The 21,041-nt window shown below is 32.2% G+C and overlaps 2 protein-coding genes across 2 annotated transcripts; one reads left to right on the forward strand and one right to left on the reverse strand.

Moving 5' to 3' along the window:
* The first annotated feature begins 175 nt into the window (after positions 1-175).
* LOC134696319 (uncharacterized) lies at positions 176-5,042 on the forward strand. The gene is made up of 4 exons (XM_063558043.1): positions 176-298; positions 2,324-2,519; positions 3,492-3,619; positions 4,683-5,042. Exons 1-4 carry the CDS (start codon positions 238-240, stop codon positions 4,751-4,753), a joined length of 456 nt encoding a protein of 151 aa, XP_063414113.1. The 5' UTR covers positions 176-237; the 3' UTR covers positions 4,754-5,042.
* A 1,644-nt stretch (positions 5,043-6,686) lies between these two features.
* Positions 6,687-14,079, reverse strand: LOC134697196 (uncharacterized). The gene is made up of 7 exons (XM_063559290.1): positions 14,023-14,079; positions 11,723-11,839; positions 10,689-10,808; positions 9,148-9,255; positions 8,517-8,654; positions 7,691-7,831; positions 6,687-6,820 (listed from the first exon to the last, which is right to left on the reverse strand). Exons 1-7 carry the CDS (start codon positions 14,075-14,077, stop codon positions 6,714-6,716), a joined length of 786 nt encoding a protein of 261 aa, XP_063415360.1. The 5' UTR covers positions 14,078-14,079; the 3' UTR covers positions 6,687-6,713.
* Positions 14,080-21,041: the final 6,962 nt, after the last annotated feature.

Raw genomic sequence — 21,041 nt, forward strand, 5'->3', positions numbered from 1 at the left:
ATTATAGGTCACAGTACGATCTTTTACATCTAAAATATATGGTTTTAATCTATGACTGAACTCCAACATTCCACCGTTCCACCACGCCACTCCACTCCACTCAGCATTTTAGTACATGCCCGAATAAAACGCTAATATATAATCATTTTCTGAAAACGAGATGGTTTATAGTCACGCTTTTATTCACAAAAAGTCTCAACTATGTCAGTGGTTTTAAATTACAAACTGAAATAAAACATGGCGATCAGCACGTTTGTACAATGTATTCTCTTGGTCTTTGTTGTCATTACTTTTGGTGGTAAGTTAAACTGCATTTTCATAATTTGCATGGATACATTTGAAATTACAAATATTCAAATATTGACTATTAAATTACCTAAATGGCAACAATATTTGTGTATTTAACGCGAACAAAAATAAATGTAAATATGTAAATCGGACTCTCATCATGCATCCATGTTTATCTTTTTACGCAGTATAATTTGTTACATTGTAAATAAAATATAAATTTTATTATTAAATAATGTGCCAATTTGGAAAACAGATCATGGGATTTCGATACCACGAGTGAAATCAGAATGTGTATGCACCTTTTTCAATTGAAATAAATGTACCTATGACCACCTATGGGTGCATTGATTTTTTTAAACAATCTAATATGGCGAACACACGCTTGATTGTTAAATGAAGTAGGCGAAGCAAAAGTATAAAACGGGCGGATCCAGTCATTTAAAAAGGAGTGGTCCCAACCCAGGGGAAGAGAGGGGTGGGGGTTCCAACCACATGTCCTAATTCAAATGCATTGATCTTCTAAAAAAGGGGGGGTTGAAACGAAACCATATGATAAGATATAATTGTACAAAAGAGTACACAACCAAATCTTGTTAGGCATTTGCGATTGGTCAGTTTATAAAATCAGAGGAATGATTTAAACGTATAAATTGGAAAATTTTCAGCATTACATGATGATTCAACTCGAATTTTTTTAGAAAAACCTAACAACTTGTTTGAGAGCTATTGCCCCTGAAATATCTGACCAACCCTCCCCGAATTTAATGTAGTTTTCTGTAATCGAAAAACTATCGGAGCTAGGATAAAAGGGAAATTTCAAAATGGTTCATCACAACAGGTGAGGATGCTGCAAATAAGAGAAACGACTGTTTACCTGTTTTGGAGTTACAAATGTATAGATTATTTTTCTGTAATTTTTGCTGTTATCTGGAAAAAAATATGTGAGCTAGCTTAAAAAAGTAAATTGCTCAATAGGTTACACGACAAAATTTATCTATCCTGAAAATTGAGAAAAAAATCTGTAAACCCGTTTTGGAGTTGACCCTGGCATAATGTTTATTCTGTTTTCGTTGTTGTTATTATGGAAAAGGGAACTAGGTTACAAGTGGACGTTTGTAAAAATGCACAGCGTGAAAAGATGTATAACCCTGAAAATTGCTGAAAAAATTGCCGTCCTGTTTTTTTTTTTTTTTAAAGTAACTGATTATATCTGAAATATACAATTCTTCTGTTTTTCGTTTTTCATTGTCGTTATTTTGCAAACTCTTGGGAGTGATTTTACAGGATTAATTTCAAAGATTATCAGCATGATAAGATCTATCAACTTTGATATTTTTTACAGCTCATTTATGAGTTATTGTCCCTGTAATGCTGATTTTTACTCTTTTTTTTTCGTACTTTTTCCTATTACTAGTATATCTTAAAACCCTCAGGACATGTACTAGCTTTGATTAAAATTTATAATTTATTAATGAAATGCACATTTATACCCCTGGGGGTTGAAGGCATATACAAACAATACAATACAATATACACAATAGAAAAATTAACATATTAAACATCATATATAAAGTGGTAATAACACCATTTTTTGCTGTTGCAAAATAGAATGTGACATCACCTTTTCCTCATTGCTATGGAACTTCAACTTTTATTTATATATTATATATATATATAAATAAATGGTGTTATTGCCAAAGACACCAAATGACACAGAAACTTGCAACTATAGTTCATTTCAGTTTTGCACCGGTCCTATGCCTTGATAATTTATGACCGGTCCCTTATTATAAGTATTTCAAAATGATCAGCAACATAAAAGGTAATGTTTATATGTGCATACACAATTCCTAATTAGCAAACGTACGATATTATAATTAGATGAGCAATATATTAATACGAGCACATAATTATGTGCCTCTTTTTTATTTATCCTAAACACAACTGTTGGTGTACAATTTCCTTCTTTTACATTTTGACTGCTTTATATTCTTTAATGATGAATTGATGACATCTACGTGATGTTTTATAGTTTCTGATGTAATTAGTGGGGAATGTTGCAAAGGTTACAAAGACATTACTGGAGACCTCCATTCTTCACAATGGTGCTCAGATTTATGCTGCATCAACCCCTTGGGACTTACCTACTTCTGTTGTAAGAACATCCATCTGCAGGCACCAGATAACATGAGAGACAGTTTCTGTATCCAATGGTGGGCTGCACATTTGTAAGTACAGGATAAAAAAATCAGGGTTCAAATGACCTCATTTGTTTGGTTTATGACTGACCATAAGCTCTCATGGTAAAATCAGTTATGCAATTACGTTAAAATATAAGCGCTGTTTAATTATTAAATGATGCGTATGCTCTTCCGTCAAGATCTAACTGACATTGACCTCATTTTCATGGTTCATTTAATAATGAAAAAAATCCTTATGTTTACGTAGTAAAATGATGTCAGTTGCTCTGAGAAATTCGAAAGTGTATTTGATCTATAGAACATTTTTAAGTTGAGAAGCTAAAATTGACCGACTGAGTGAAAATGTCAGCTAAAAATCCTAGTTATTATCAATGTTTTACGACATTTGTAATTGTACTAGACCTATTCGAACCGAATTTTAAAAGCAAGCAATGTTCTCATATGTATGACATGAATGTGAAGGAATCAATTAGAGCTCATTTGAACATTATTTCAAATTTCATACCGTTTTATAACATTGAGCTCGTCATTTATTTAAGCATCTTACATCTCAAGTATATCATTTTTTTCCTAATACAGACTTTCGTAAGGTGTCTAATGTTTAAAAGGAATTGCCAATGGTTCGTTTTAACCCAGTATAGTTATTTGGTAGCGAAAAAGCGAGTACTGTATAGGTTAGACCTTGCAGTATCCCACGGCCCCAGGTTGTCTGGCAAAACAGCCGTTGGACGTCAGATTAATCTCGGACTAAGTCAGGGATACATGATGCATATACTTTTAGTTCATATGAATATGTATATCACTCAATAATTTTTTTTTATAATCATGATAACTATAATGGTAAAAAGCAAAAAAATGTGCATGAACAAAAGGGAATAAAATAAATATATATTTGACAACAGTCACGGTATAAAAGACCTATTTTTTTATATATAGGTTATGTGATATCAAATTTTTGTATACGAATGTTATTAGACGTGATTTGTATATTTTTTTTAGATACGTTCCCATTCTGATTGGTGTAGGTGTACTTCTCATCATGGCTGTCACGTGCTGTTGTTGTTGTTGCTGCTGCGGTTGCTGCAGACGACAAAGACCAGGATTCATTGTACAAAATCAGCAGCCTGGTATTTGATTTTTTTATACTTAATCATTTCACTTCTTATTGTTTTGAATAATCAAAAACTTCTACTAGTAATATGTTTTATTGGTTAACACTTTTGAACAACTGGGCCCAGATATCAAGTTCTAACAAATTTCTTAATAACGGCATATTAACACATACTTATAGGAATTGTTGGTCTTGAAGGAGACACTAGCTGCAATTTATAGTTTAATCATTAATGAAAGTGAACAAGTAAATAAAAATTCGCTTTTAACAGCCAGTTTGGTCCAGTTTGTTAAAATAAGAGAAACATCACTAATGTATTATTCACTTGCAAGTGAATTATTCGATCTCATGAAATCCGTGTTCATGTTAACTTCAACTGAACCTCTTAGCAAGAGAGAGGTTACGCATGAAATAGACGTGTTCGGCTAGTGAAAGAAAAGGAACAAGGTAAACCATTTGATGGATCTACACAAACCCATTATTATGCAAGTAAAATGAAAGAAATGGACTATTAAAATCAAATTGCAAGATTTCGCTATCTATTTATATCTATGGCTATGTTAATATTTGTTATAAAACTGGCGTCAGTCTTCCGTTATCTCGATATTCATTTAGATGGCGTCTAGACTAAAACAAACATGTAATGCTGATACATTATTCAATTAAAAAAAATATATTTAGATATAAATTTCAGTATGATATAAGTGAAATATGAGAAGTTAAGTCAAATCAGTGAACATGAATTTGACAGCTAGTGCCTCTTTAACACATTAATGACGTTTTTTGACAAATTGTAGAATTTGTACCTTCTTTGAGTTTGAATATTATAGATAAACAGTAAACATTGCATCATTGATAACCATTACAAGATTTATAATAATGTATGAAAATAATGATTGGGCTGCTTTTTATGTTTACATCAACATGGCATATTTTTACCACATAAACGGTTCATGATGTTCCTTTAGAGTTTCTAGTGCCTTTGTAATTTCAGCGAATATGACACATACACATCAACAAAACTACTTGTCAAATATAGAAAAAAACTCTTCTAAAAATTAGCTCCATATTTTTTATAGGTTCATCTGTAATAGTCCAGCAGCACCCAAACACCAATCAAGATCCGTTCCGAACCGGATATGATCAATAATGAATACCGGAACAAAGAATCATTAAAAGCTGAAGAATCAAGCCATCATGATAGAATAATTAATTATCAACACAGGAGTAAAGTCCTGCATTGAGCAAAAACCAATGTATTATGCTACCTTCCAGTGATTAAAGAATTTTGAATTTTTCCACAAATGGACTCAAAAACATTCATTTGTATTAAAACTAAACAGTTTATAGACTAACCTGTATGGCTGAAATATATAGCAACAAGTTGATGTTAATGTAAATGTTAATGTAAACAAAAATATTAAAACATTCGAGTTATATGTAAATAGTTATTGCATTATTTTTTAGTGCATACCAATTGAAGAAGGTTCTTAAAATTGAACACTTGAACATTTTAATATAGAAATAAGAAGATATGTTATGATAGAAAATGAGACAACTCTTAGACTAGTCTAAATTCAACAAATAAAGTCGGTAAGATAAATTCGTTACATAGTGTGCTAGTGATCTAATATGATGTATACGGGGTCAGTAAATTTCATATGGGGTTCGAGCTCCGCTCTCACCCATATGGAATTTACTGACCCTGTATATATCATATAAGGTCATTATAAGGTCACTAACACACAATGTAACTAATAATATTCGCCGTAACTTAGCTTGCATTTTGCACTTTCAGACAAAAAACGATAGTTGATTTTGATTTGTAGATACATGCACAACCTATTGCAAGTGTTAAAACTTACAATTGACTATGCATTTGTTGTTTGTTTTACAAATTACAAACACATGCAAACATTAGTGGTATGAATTTTACTATTTTTGAGTTATGAATAAGCCACAGCAACAAATGAAATACAGTCCAGAAGTGGTATTTTTGGACAAAATAATTATTTTCATGTTTTTAAGGATAACTTTGCTGTAAATTTGACATGTATAGTGATATATGATATATGATGTATATGATAGTTCGTAGTAAAGAAAAGAAAAATATACAATATTATGTATGTTGTCAGAAAATATAAGTTTATTTGTATGAGCTTTAGAAACAGGACAAATGGCGAGGCTCTGCATAGCTTTTCCCTGTCTCGTAGTGCGTACAAATAAATTTTATATTTTCTGACAATGTACATAATATTGTTTTTATCTTGAAATTACTCCCGACACTTAAAACTTTAGTTATTAAAATCAAAATCATTGTCTTCAATTCTTGAAGAAATCAACATCGCTGAAACGCGGACCGCAAGGAGAACCTCATAATGAACTGGTTTGGAAACAGAAAAATAAAATCACATAACCGCTTGCTCAACGTGGAAGTGGGGTAACATGAGACTTTGTTTGTACAAGTACAAATAAAGCAAAAAAATATTTGTATACCCATTATTTGTACAATAGATGGCTAATTGCAGGATAAAAGAAATTAACTTTGGGTTGTAAATTATTTATTCTATTAGATATTGAAAAAAGGTGTTTCCAACCCTCGGAACATCCTTCCACACTTGGATTCGCCACTGTACATAATACACAATTAAAAAGATAATCACTTAATGCCGCTCCATTTGTGGCCATCAAAACCTTCGGGACCTCTCACCTGCTATGTATGCTCGACAGACTAAGGTCCATTTCATTTTGACGTAATTATCCGATAATGCATAGAAATGATTATATATTTATTACAACTATACTATGAATGAATGATATACGGAGCCTATATGTTAAATCGGTATAAGAAAACGTGCAAATGTGGTATGAGTGCATATGAGACAAGTTGTGAATTCTCCATCGGTGACAATTCGTAAAAACATGGAAGTAAAATGAAAGTCAATATAATACTTCCATGGTTAAAATCCGTTGAGTTATTATAAAATGCAACATGATACGCCGGACACAACAAAGAAAAAGAGGAGCAATACGATTGGAAGAAAATTACAAGTGCAATATGACACATTCTTTATTTGCATAAATGTAAATGTCGGTTGTCTGACTTCCGGTTATATTGGCCCTTTGGTACACACCATACGACCTCTTGCACACAAACAACCTGGCATATCTTTTGGTGATTGCCCAAATGGTACACACTGACCTTCAAATGCACAAGCTGTAATAAAAAAGAAACGAACTTACTTTAATTAAGCTAAAACTATTATTGATGTTTTTGCGAAGTCATGTTTGTTTCGTATATGTGACGATTTCTTCTTATTTATATAACTGGCACATCTTCAATGTCATTCTATCTGTAAATATACTTTACTAGTAATGTTTTTTATAAACTAAGTTCTAGGCCGATTTTTGTATGAGCTGGGAGGAAGGGTGCTGTATGTATTACAGGAGACGTACCATATAGACACACTCGGTATCAATCCGTTGAAACCCTATGCAGTTTCTTCAGAATGCTGTTTTTTTTTCTCGATTTTAAATATTTCTAACGGATTTACTAGACTTTAAACTGGGTTAACTACGTACCTACTGTTGACTCAAAATGTAACAAATATATTACAATGGTCTTTGTATGTTATTCATATGATTTCTTCATTTTCTTCTCAGATTGATTGCTGAGCTTTTCATAAATACCAGGAATCAGTTTCAACAACACCATCTTACGACTAATGTTGATTGTAAATATACCGAATTGTTCACGACTTATGACTCACTTTTGATGTCAGATTTTTTATGAAGCTGATCACATATACTTAAGATATTTTATAATTTATGACTGTCATCTTGAAATAAGTCGCCATATTAAATGCTGAGGGTGAGTCAATAGCTAATATTGCTCAGTACACAAAAATGATGTACCAGTTAGTATTTTAAAGTGTGGTATATTGCAATGAAAACGTTCAAACGAGTTCCTTTGTATACTATTTTCTTCCAATTAATGTTTTTTAAAGAACATAATTAATACCACATGAGTCGTTCGAACTAAGAAATATGTTTAGAGTTTTTTTTTACGTATAAAGTCAGAACTAACCTTTCATTCTTTTCATTTGTCTTCGCCCACGTCGACCACACTTTATTCCATGACATTTATCTTCTGTAGAATCATATTCGTGCCAGTTAGTACCTCGCCGATGGCAAACATCAACATTCATTTCTTTGCAATGTTTTGATCCTGTGGAATGAAACAACAACATACTGAGAGATAGTTATAATATCCGAATGACACAATTGTTGAAGGGCAGCTCGTCTCTAACATGCTCATGTTACTTAAAACACAATCGATTGAATATGACTTGAGTGGAGATCCCCATGGAGTGTTTAAAAGAAAACGTGTCATTATGCAGATACGTATTTATAATATAAGAGTGTGGCATATATCAATAAAAACTTTTTTGTTTAAAAGAAATCTCTATAATCCTGACATGTAGATAAGTGTTATCATTTTAGTGTTATATTTAACATTGCCATAAAACCGCGAGGTTTGACTAGCCGCAAAACCAGGTTCAACCCACCATTTTTTCTTAAAATGTCCTGTACTAATTCAGAAAAATGGCAGTTGTTATAAAACCTATTAAACTCAAATTATATATAAGAACACCAATAGAATGAATTGAAAAAATCTGTTACATTCCTGATTTAGAACAGCCATTTTGAACAGAACAATTGTGTGTTATCTTTTTTTTCCCATTATACCTCCCACTTGTTTATAGTTCCGTCATATTGACAAAATTAAGTGAGCCATTACTACAGGTATAATTGGTTAACGTGACAATAATTTTGATCCAGTAGCAACAGTTATGTAAGCATACACTTGTTAAAATTTGAATAATTTTTCTTTTAATAAGGTATATACATACGAGCTAGTGATTCTATTTTGCTAATGAATCTTTTCCCTTTGACCAACCGGCCAACACATTTCTCGGTGACACAGGATTCGCCTTCAACCTTTCCCCATATTTCTTTATTCCTCTTGCAGCCTTCACTTGTATCACAACCTTTTAACAAATGTAAATGTGTAGTAATACAAAGTAATAAGCAGAAAGCATAATCATGATAGAAAAAAATATAACGATCGCCTGTAAGATATGGAAATATAAACAAATAAACTTACGGTAAGTCTATTTCACTTCATTGAGATAAGGAATGTATACTTGTAATCTTAAACTGTATGTACCAGAAAAAAATAATCTGGTATTGAAACCATTTTGCATATGGTAAAACAAAAGTCAGTACAATGATATGTTCATTCCAATAACAATACGAATGAGTCGGTTTCAGAATGCCAACAAAATCAGTATACATATACCTATACTAATAGTAGAGACAGCTTAACAATTTATACAATCTGCGGCTAAGTCAAAATACTTTTTTCCCCGTTGTATATGATTTTTATATATATATTAAAGCTACAGTATCTACTTAGGTATAAACGTGCACTAGTGTAGATAAGAAATATATTTACAAGAGTCATTAAAAATTGCTTATTACCAAGTTTTTTAACTTCTACAATTCCATTTAAACCGCATTTTAGTACTGAACAAGCGTTAGGCATTACTAAATCATCCTGTTCATAACACTTTCCGTCCACTATACATCCTGCAAAGAAATAAGATGTACACACTGCGTTCTTCTCATATGTTTTATAATGGTATAATACTAAACTCATTACGGGAGGAATTGTGCTTGATATTCATATGATGAAGCCATAATCTTTCAATCAGTTTAATTGAAGTCTGGATCTTGCATGGCAAGAACTGCTAGTAGTCCTTTGTTAATTTATGTATTAATATCATTTTGTTAGTTTCTTTTGTGACCTATTCTGACATTGGACTCGGACTTCTCTTAAACCTATCTAAATACTATGCGTATTGTTGTGCGTTTTTTCTAGATTGGATAGAGGTATAGATTGGCGGTTGAGATCTAACAAAAACATGTTTAACCCCGCCGCATTTTTGCTCCTGTCCCAAGTCAGGAGCCTCTGGCCCTGTTAGTCTTGTTTTATTTTTACTTTAAGTTTCGTGTGTAAAATTCAGAGTTAAATATGACGTTCACTATCACTGAACTAGTAACACATTAGTTTAGGTGCCAGATGAATGACTCCTCAGCATGCTGACCCATTGGTGGACTTCGGCTGTTGTCTGTTCTATGGTCGGTTTGTTGTCTCTTTCACATATTCCCCATTTACATTCTCAATTTTATGTGTTATTTCTAACAGAGAAGAATATTGTGTGATATTGTAAACAGATTCTGAGGACAGTGTGTTCCATTGCTAGCATAGTAGGATAGTGGGTGCTTTTTCTAAAAGAACAGAAGAAGAAAAATAAATCACAAAAATATAGAACTCCGAGGAAAATTCCAAAAGAAAAGTCCTTAATCAAATGGCAACTTAAAAACTCAAACGAATGGAGGGAGGTGGTTTATTGCTAACAGAGTAAAGACAGTGTGTGCTATTTCTTACAGTGTAGGAAAGTCTGTTTTATTTTCAATAGGATAGACTAGGAAGGTATGTGCAATTTATAACAGAGTAAGGATAATTTAGGCTATTGTTTGAAGGCTAGGATGGTTTGTGCTATTTCCAACAGATTCGACAGTGTATATTTGGCTAAGTATGAGCGGAATTGTAAGTTTATATTGTCCCCAAAACTATTTCCATGAGGACTAGCCGTTTGTAAATGACTTGGTCAATTTAATACTCCAATAAATTCATTCTAATTATTTAGAATCGGAGATAAGGTGTCTAATTTTCTATCACAATTAAATTGTATATTTGTGTCTTTACATTGACCTGACCCATGGCTTTATTTATGGTAATCGCAAACAATATATTTCATAAAATTTGCATTCATGTTGAAACAAAACCTACACACATATCTAGCTAATATTCAAATGAATATTTTTTGTTTATTATCTGAATCAACGTCGTTGAACGGGAAGGGAAAATATTATTTTTGTTAAGCTTGACGACAAAGTGCACTTTTTTTATTTATTTTATATACAGTTCTCGTGTGGACCAACGTGATAATACTTACCTATGCTTTGTTTGATAACGTATCTTCTTTCTTCCATCGTGCATGCAAAGAATGCACACTCTTTACTATTCATCCAGTGGGTATCCAGGTCAAGACAGAGGCCATTGTCGTTTTCACATCCTGCAAAGTATGAACTTATAGCGTATACTTTTGATTTTGCTTGCATTGAAGAATAGACAAAACCCCAACATGAATGTTTACTCTTAACATCACTTGCGCTGCAACCCGTGTCACCACTCAAAATCAAACGTTTCCGGGGAGGATAGAGCGCTCAAAAGCATGTTACAAATAATTAATCCTTTCCAAGTCAAGGGCTTTATATGATAGTTGAATTCGGCAGTTGTCTGTCATGTTTGTTTTTCTTTAAAAACCTTTTTTTTTTCATTAATCATAAGGTTGTATTTTTTATTTGAATTATTTCATATTTCGTCAATGTGGGGCCTTTTATAGTAAACTTATTGGTATAGGCTTTAACTTGTTCCTTTGTGAGCACCAAACTGAGACACATAGCTGATTGCATCCACGTCATTTCGACCATGCTAGATGTTATGCTCATTCACAATAAAATACTTCGCCTTTTTTTTTTATAATACTGGTATATGGTGAATTAGAATCTTAGAATTAAGGTTACAATCAACCATTACATATAATGGACACAACCATTTATAAAGAACATGGTATTCAGAAGCCTGTATGACTAATCCTGATAAGTCGATGTGTGCACTCGATATTTTCCTTTAATAATAGGTACTACGTGATAACAAACTTAAGGTAAATAACACATTTTTCTTCAGCCTTAACTGAACGGAGAAGAATGGTTTTCTACGGTAGGATGAGAAACATTTTTTCAAAACTTTATTAAAGGCAAGGGATACACGTACAAATTACTTGGATAAAAACAACGATGACCTATTGTTTGGACAACAAATACTGCTAAAAATATAGAAAGGTTTTGTTAAAAAAAGTTTTGTCGCCTATGGGAAAATTAATTGTTTGTGCAATTTTAAAAATGTACGGTTGTAAGAAAGACTTACCGTCGTTGATTACCGTATTGACTTCCCCATCATCACCACAACGGTGAACTTTACATCCTAACGCCCAGCTTTCTCCTGGAGCCTTTCTTTTTCCTTGCCATAGACAGTGATCGGCATCTGCAATATTCATAAGTATGAAATATCATTATACAAATATATATTGGCTATTAGGATGATAAACTTGCTGATGTCCGAATTGTCAGTACAAAAATACTTTTCCGAAAGAAAGTACGCGAAAACGTTTGCTTCGAGTCATTAGTTTTAAAATGATTTATTTACTACAAGTTACTAGCAACAGTTCATAGGGAATATTTTCTTTTAGTAGATAGTTAATACTAAGTCAATATCGTTTGAAACTATTAAGCGATAAAAAGTCTTTTTATGAGATAATGCTTGCTTCCTGCAGGTTGTTCACATGCAGTCACTTTCAATACTAGTGTAAGTATAAATTGTAATCTGCCGTCAAAGTTGGAGAACACTGTATACCATATTGCTATCAATGCTCTAGGAATTAATTAGATTCAGAACACCAAATGCGCATTTCTTCTGTATATAAAACTCAAGGAAAACAATCGATTTTAAAGAGTTAGATCATTATAAAAAATGACGTAGGTAAACATTGATATAACAAAATTTCAGAAACGTTGTTCCAAATGATTGTCAGACCATCTATAAGCGTTGGGATTTTTTGTTAAAGCAGAAATTACTCAGAACTAAATGTAAGTCCTTAATTGTATTTCTGCTTACTACCGACGCAAAGCGCATCATAAATAAGCGAACGTCAACAGTTTATTGAGAATTGATCTGCATAATTCAAAATAACTTAAAAGAATTAAAAACTAAAATTGACTACTGGCCAGGAACTAAGGCTACTACATTTGTACATTTAAAATACCTGTTACAAATCTTTCATATTAGCACAAGAGTGTCGATACAATACAGATGATCGCCCTTGTAAACAGTCAACAAAGATACTTAAAGTCTATAAAAGTACGTTTAGGCAACTATGAAGGCAATTAAAAACCATTATTCATAAACAAAGAAAGGACAGAAAGAAAAACATGCCACTAAACATTAATTAAGTCAGTCAGTCACAGAATCAAGGCTTATAACGTAACCTCACGCTTGAGACCACTGTAGAACATAATCAGAGTCTCCTTTGACTAAGATACCCGAAATCATGATGGTGGCCGTAAAAAATTCAAACGTATTAACTTCCACTTTACCATTTGAAACTGATGGTTCAATACTGTCATTATACATGAAAACATCATAATTCAAATAAGGAAGTTACGACAGAAAGCGGAAGCCCTGTATTATCGTGTGTACTTGAAAATATATACATCAGATGCATAGGCTGCTGGAGTTCTTCTACTCAAAAATAGGACTGAACTTGTTTTGTTGTAAAGTTTAGTTATTAACCGGTTATCTCTGTCAATTTTTAGATATGAAACAGAATGAAACCGGCATCATCCGCCAAGTTTCTTCCCAAAAACAAGTACATATACTACATGTTTTTATAGGAATATACAATTTGGTAATAAGGTATCAACATATGCAAGTGTCACCGATTTTTTTTTGTATATTCATATTTCACTTTAATCAATCTCATTTTTTATAGTGAAGAGATTCCAATGATGTACAGAGTATGAATTAAATGTGTTTTTTTGTTTATATGCTAAATACAGTATTCATGGTATTGTCAACATGAAGTTTTTGGATTCTTAAATCGACCCAAAAAGTGTTTACAAGTTTTTGTATTATGATGAATTGTTTATGAGAGTTTTGTATTCGTTTTCCTTGAGTAATTCTTTAATTACATTTAAATTATACTCATTGAAACTGTTAAATTTGTAATTAGTTCTGTTCGTAAAATTAAAAAAAAACTTAAATAATATGAATAATGTCAAAAAGCAAAATAACAAAACATACCATACTACACGGAAAATTCAAAACGGAAAATCCCCAAATCAATGTCCAAATCGCTACTTATTTTGACATTATTGAACCAAAATAGCTGCTCAAAGAAAATTATAATTATTTTACTATTTCGCGTCTATTAATGATAGAATTAAAAACATTTCTTTATATCTTGTAGATCCTTTAATGGAGTCCTGAATTGTATCATGTGGTGCATAACATGATATTTATTGTACGTAATTACGTTTGGAAAAACATATATAGAAACAAAATCAAATATAAAATAAATTTAAATACAATTAAATATAAAATAAATTTTTAAACTTGCGTAAATGACTTAAAACTCTTGTAAGACTTGTTTATATATAAGAATAACTTACCAGCAAAAACAGCATTTACTGTAGACAGTAAGAAACTTAGAAACAAGATAAACATTTCAAAAATACAACAATATGTGTAAAGTGTCGTAGATCCAATCTTCACTGATCTTTCTTGATTATCAACGACACAATACAACCACATGTTACTTATAACATTTCAAGTATTGTTTATTTGTTCCGCCGTGGATGTCATTTTTCAGCATCTGAATCAATAAGTGGTTTCCGCCTATTCACAGTATTTTAACTGTTTCATGGTTATGAATATCTTGACTCAAATGTCAATATAATATGTGAAGTTATATTTCTATAATTTAAGAACAGAGGTAATTTAGTTTTTCTTATAATTTATCTGATGCAAAAACTGAGGTCGACAATAATCGTTAGAGAACGTTAACATTTAAGTATGAAACTATGATTAGAAATGAGACACCCAGATATAACTTAATGTGAATGTAAGAATTGACGATTGAAACAGGAAGGTGGCAAAACGTATTAAGAGAAAATTGTGTTAGCTATCAATGTAACAATCGACAAATTTGTGACGAATATCATTACATATTTGAATGTACTTTTTTTTTTTTTTTTTTTTTTTTTTTTTTATCAAAAACGTACAAAGTATTTATCCTCCTAATTTGTACAACGACATAATACAGTTAAATTTCTCTGAACGTATGTCGAGTACACGAAAAGCAGTCCCGAAGAAGGTTTGTTTGTTTCTTAAAGATATTAATACTTTTGTTTGTCTTTTGTATTGACTTTTATAACAACTCTCCTTGTTTTGTATATTTGTATATATTGTAAATAGTTATTATTGTTGTATCTGTACTGATGTTATACATTGGCTTTATGAGAATACAGATATATAGAAAGTAAAGACTCCCTTAAGATCTACAACAAAAACACAAGAAAAGATAAACATAAACTGTATAGAAACCCATACAAGGCTTTGACATAACAGATGTAAAAATGAACAAACGAGAAACTAAACCAACGTTCTGATCGATGCTAAAACAATAAAGGAATACATCCGACATACAGACAGAAAACAATATCATTAGTTAAATCATTAAGATATGAACTTTAAACAAAACACATCGACATTCTGCGACGTATCTTGTGATAAACTGACATAAACATGATATTCGTGCCTCTTTTCGCTATTTTTAGTATTTTATTTTAAAATCTATTTTTTCATTCGAAAAAAACGTGCTTCGCGAGAGCACATGAGACATTACCTAATTTGTAAACATAAATTTAAAGATGTTCAGATTTTAATACATTTTTATATTTCAATTTCAGGAAAGAAGCTAACAAAGAGATATTCAAACTCGTATGTTAAATTTATCCTGGCAATATCATGATAAAAAAAACTGTGACAAAGAGACAACTATCGTTTTCTCTTCTATTTTGTCATATTTGGGTAACAATTTGTTTAAAATCGATATCTTTATGATTTATTTTTTGGTGTAATCAACCGTTTTTATCTCGAAAATAACGGTTAATTCTGTGTGTCACACAGAATTTTGAAATTCCGGCAAATTGTCAATATTACATAATTAGGCAGGAATTTAAATTAAATTCATTTAAATCATTAATTTAAAAAGATAACAAAGTGTACAGTTGAAATACGCAAGACCAAGAATAGTTGCTACCACCATGGCATCTAAAAAAAATCACCACGCAACTATGAAGGCGAACAAATGGACAGACAACTACACATCAATCTAAAATTAGAGCAAGTCGAATCTCTTCATAAACTGGTGAGAAACCAAATGCTGTTGGTGGGAAAGCAGTCATGTGGAATCCGTCGTGTTTCTCTTGCACGTACAATTCAGGGGAAGAGTTTCATGAATGTGGAAAAAAACGATATGAACATATTCAAAGTCATCGGTGACGTTGTTATTCGATAACGGCCAAGAAAATCTTGATGACATCCGTAATACTAACAAATGGAAGTCCTCAACTTCCACCACTGTGACTATCTCTCTTGTTAACATCACGTCTATATCTAGAAGGAGAATTAACTCATCTCATTCTACCTTAATATCTTCTTGTTTTATAAAGACGGAATGAGCGTGCTGGGTAAGACTTGTGGTATATACGATGATAGACAAATGTTGACGAAACGTTTGTTGTTTTAAACACTTTGAAAAAGATACAAATAAAAAGTTTTTAGAATGATTTTTGGATGTCAGTTTTATTTTGCTAGGCAGAACGTTGTTTTTTCCTGATTTCGATTACAGTAAACTTAGCAAGAAATATGATAGTTGTTATTTATTCGTTTATTGTGTTTCAGCCTTTTATTTCGCCATTTGATCAGGGACTTTCCGTTTTGATTCTTTTTTCGGAGATTTTTGTTGTTTTATTTTATTCGGGGATCCTTTAGACTTTCAACTCACATAAATCACAATGGCATGATGGTAAATAAAATATTGTATTTAAGATAAATGATAGAAAACGTTACATGTAGCTTTGATATATCGTTTCGAATGGGCTATACTGTGGATTCATTTATTTTCGTGGGTATCAATTTTCGTAGATTGAGGAAAACTTATCAATATTCGTGGGTATTTGATTTCGTGGTTTTAGTAATCACTGCATACACACTGCATATACATCCTATAGAAAATGTGTAATTCGTTGAACATTTTATTTCGTGGTTCAAAAACCACGAAAATCGGTATCCAAGGAATAATAATGAATCCACAGTATATCATATCTATACTCCATTTGCATCTGCTGCTGAAATGCTGCTACATAGAATAGGAATTTAACAATTGGGAAACTGAACTTATTTCTTTTCGGAAAGTTTGTTGTCTACCGACCCTCATTGTAAGTTTCTAGATCTTAGTCAAGAGGCAAACTAAATTGTATCTATGGCATCCTGTATTTTTATTCGATGGGATATGCATTTATCATAGTCACCAAACTTATAACTATTTAGCAGAACATGCATATGATGGGGACGAACATTTTATAAGAACTCGTCCAGGTTTCCTCTAAGATACACTTTTCATACTGTTGTTCAATATTTTCAACAAAGGACGAATAGTATCAACAACTGCTGACGAAGCTATATCTGTAATTAGAACAGATCATTTGTTGCTGTCTGTAAGAAATAGATTGCCTAACTCTTCTATCAAAGAGGCTATATCATTGATAAACGACATTTGAACACTTAGTTCCTGCTCATGGTGAGAATGTCCTCTTCATAAAAAAATAAATCTATGACAGTCCTCTGGTATCTTTCGTCTCTCATACTTTTTAGCAAGTCTTGCCATTTCTGGTCAAGCTATCGTCCATCTTTGCATGGCTAATTGGTTTTATGTTAATTCTCAATCTGACTTAGCAACATATTTGTTTTGTTCATGTGCATGGTCAATAGCTATTACTGAAAACAATTCCTTTGACTTATGAACTACTATCTTCTTGATATTGCTTGGAAAGCAATTTGGTAAGATTTGCGGATACCGAGAACACTTTATCATACGACACCCATAAATCTAAATGAAAAATGTATCCACTAATTAATTTCCATGTTTTCTTGTTTGACAGTTAACCATTAACCCTAAGTGCATTTGAAAAGGGTTTTCATTAGATGCACGAGGAGGGATCTTTGGAGAGTTACAGATTCGTTTGTAGCGGTTTAATATTTTGATCTGAGCAAATCGTTAATGTATATTGAGGAAAAGAGTCAGTTATGATGTCTGGTCAATACACTCTCCCTTGTTTGTCTTCCCATATTTCAGGTAAAAAAGCAAGCATTAAATATGAGGTTGTGGTAATTTGAGTGCCATTGAGACAACTATCCATCCAAGTCTAGAATAAACCTGAGATCTTGAATTTTGGTGCTTAATCTTCCTGGGTTATGGATTCTTTAATGTAGCTGATGAATTTCGCTTATGGATTCTATGGCTTATTCGTGTGTTTCTTCCTATTTAGTCACATCTGCACTAGACACTCTTGATGCCTTTGGATAATGAATAGCAAGACATTGGGCATGATATTTCGTTTCTTGTACAAAAGATCCCCAGCACTGATCGTCTCTAATAAAGTTGTGTCCTGAAGCTTAGTACACATTGACGAACAGGGATATCAACATTTCTTGTTGTTAGTTTGTGGAAGTTTTCGTCTGGTTTATACATATCACAAAAGAAACATACATATACTTTCATTGCTTTTTTTAAAATGGAAAGCTGATGCGGACGAGTGTCCAGCTCAGATTGCCTGTTTTTTTTACAGATCATCTATCTTTTTTTTGTCTTTTTTTAGTTCGTTTTAGTTCTGTTGAATTGAACTTTAGATAGCAGGTATTATGCCATGTGGCATTGTTTTTGTACATAGAAAGTGGAAGACCACTGCCATCATATTGTGTTTTCAGATTGTTCTTAGACGGTGAGCATGAAAGTTCCTTATATTTTACGAGATTTTCCTCCAAAGACACATATCCAGCACCAATATAAATACACTTTGACAATGTAGGGCATTGCAGCAATTTATACTGACAAATTATACATTTAAAATTGAGAATGGGAAATGAGGAATATGTCAAAGAGACAACAACCCGAACAAAGAGTAGACAATTGCCGAAGGCCACAAATGGACATGCAATGTAGAGAGAAATTCCCGCATCCGGAGGTGGTTCTCAGCTGGCCCCTATATATAATCGTGTACCAGTTCAGTGATAATGAACATCACACTAAGCTCCAAAACATATAATAGAACTAAAATAAAGTCCAGTGAACCTCTTCAGCATTTGAGATCTTCCTGGTCATTGATCATCTGATGTCTCAATAATTTAAATCTAAGAGCTCATCTTTGAATTATTATTTAGAATCATGATTTATAAAGTGTTAGTCTATTTACATTAAAATATAATAATGAAACGATAATATTCACCATAAATGAGTTTTAAATACATGATTCTATTACATCCTCACCAAAATGCTGCTACAACTTCATAAACAACTCTGAAACCCATCTGATCCGATTCTGATCAAATTAAAACATCAGTTCTTGTAGTTTAAACTAAAAAAAAGAGAAAATAAAAAAAACCGTTTAGATTTCAACATGAATCCGCCATCATGGATTTTACCTGAAGTAGACTATATTACCAGCTTGACTCCATATCTTAAATTGAAGAGTATAGATAGAAGTATATTTGAGAAAAATTTGGTGTTTTTAACACGAAGTGCAAAAATATTGCACCTATCTGCTGGACTATTACATGTATTAATCAGTATGTGATAAAACCTATAAATAATGAATATGTATTGTCCCGGATTGTGGACATTTTACTTCCCTGTATAAATTCCGCTTAAAGATACACTAAGGTAAAACCATTTATTACTATCAATTTTCTTTTCTTTGATGACAAATTATATGCATACCTACATATTTTTGTTTAGAGTAAAATTCATTGTTAATATATCTATGTTGCTTTCATGGTTTAGGTTTGCATGCGCAGGTAACGCGTTTTTTTAAGGGGGATTATCAAATTAACATACTAGGCAACGGGAGTTTTGTTTTTGTATAATATACGTTTCAAATATATATATAATTTTATCGGTTTACATTTCACACATAAATGGGGCCGAAGAAAGACGTGTACGAAACGATTCAGGATAAGGACATGGACATTGAAATGTTTAAAAAAGTACATCTTATTTACGATGACATGCGCCCTTTTCCTTATAAATCCTTATAAAATCCCAGATAACAATAAAAAAAAATAATCATTTAAATCATACCTAATATGTGCGATAGATTAAAATATACAAGAACCTTAGATAAATATTTATAGATGCAGTCAATTTAATAATAAAGTTTGTAATACAATACCAATATATGCATATTATGAACAAATTAATAGTATAAAAAAAATATATACAGCATCTTCTTATATATGAAATATTTTTATGCGGCTGCAGTACGCAATAATTATGAGGACATTAAGTGTTATGCTTTACCGTCTGTATAATATTGTAATTGCGCAATCGAACCTAAGTTTTTACCATTTGATGACACTCATATCAATGCTTATAACTATAACTAGCAGACTGAACTTTAAATGTGCGTATTGTTATGCGTTTACTTTTCGACATTGGCAAGAGGTATAGGAGGAGGATTGAGAACTCATAAACATGTTTAAACCTGCCTCATTTTTACGCCTGTCCTAAGTTAGGAGCCTCTGGCCATTGTTAGTCTTGTATTATTTTAATTTTAGTTTCTTGTGTACAATTTGGAAATTAGTATGGCGTTCATTATCACTGAACTAGTATATATTTGTTTAGGGGCCAGCTGAAGGACGCTCCTGGGTGCGGGAATTTATCGCTACATTGAAGACCTGTTGGTGACCTTCTGCTGTTGTTTTTTCTATGGTCGGGTTGTTGTCTCTTTGACACATTCCCCATTTCTATTCTCAATTTAAGTTCGAATTTGGGCAGTAAGTCAGTGACCGTTCTAATGTTATGCTGTTTTATAACTTGAAAAATTGCAAGGTTTTTGTCGTTTCCGCAATCTAATTTTATTTTGTCTCATTCAAATTTTATCAAGATTATACACAATGCTAAAAACCACAGCTCCGGTTTGAATTTTGGTCGTGGGTCTTTGCCGTTCTAGGATTAAGCCCCTTTAAACTTTTAAAATTTTAAAATTTGAGCGAATTCGCGGACTTAGACCAATGCCTTTTTTTTTTTAAGCTCACCTGGCCAGAAGGGCCAAGTGAGCTTTTCTCATCTTTTTGCGTCCGTCGTCGTTAACTTTACTAAAATCTTCTCCTCAAAACTGGTCGGCAATCATAATTAGCGTATCTAGTTTAAAAATTGTGTCAGTTGACCCCTTAAGGAGTAATTGCCCTTCATAGTTAATTTTTAACAACTTTTTGTAATGTTTTGTAATCTTTTACAAAAATCTTCTTCTTTGAAGCCTCTAGGACAAATTTAACCAAACTTGTACACAATTATCATTAGGGTATGTAGTTTAAAAATGTGTACGCTGACCCTGCCCGTGAACCAAGA

This window comes from Mytilus trossulus, chromosome 14, assembly GCF_036588685.1.
Source record: "Mytilus trossulus isolate FHL-02 chromosome 14, PNRI_Mtr1.1.1.hap1, whole genome shotgun sequence".
NCBI classification, from domain to species: domain Eukaryota; kingdom Metazoa; phylum Mollusca; class Bivalvia; order Mytilida; family Mytilidae; genus Mytilus; species Mytilus trossulus.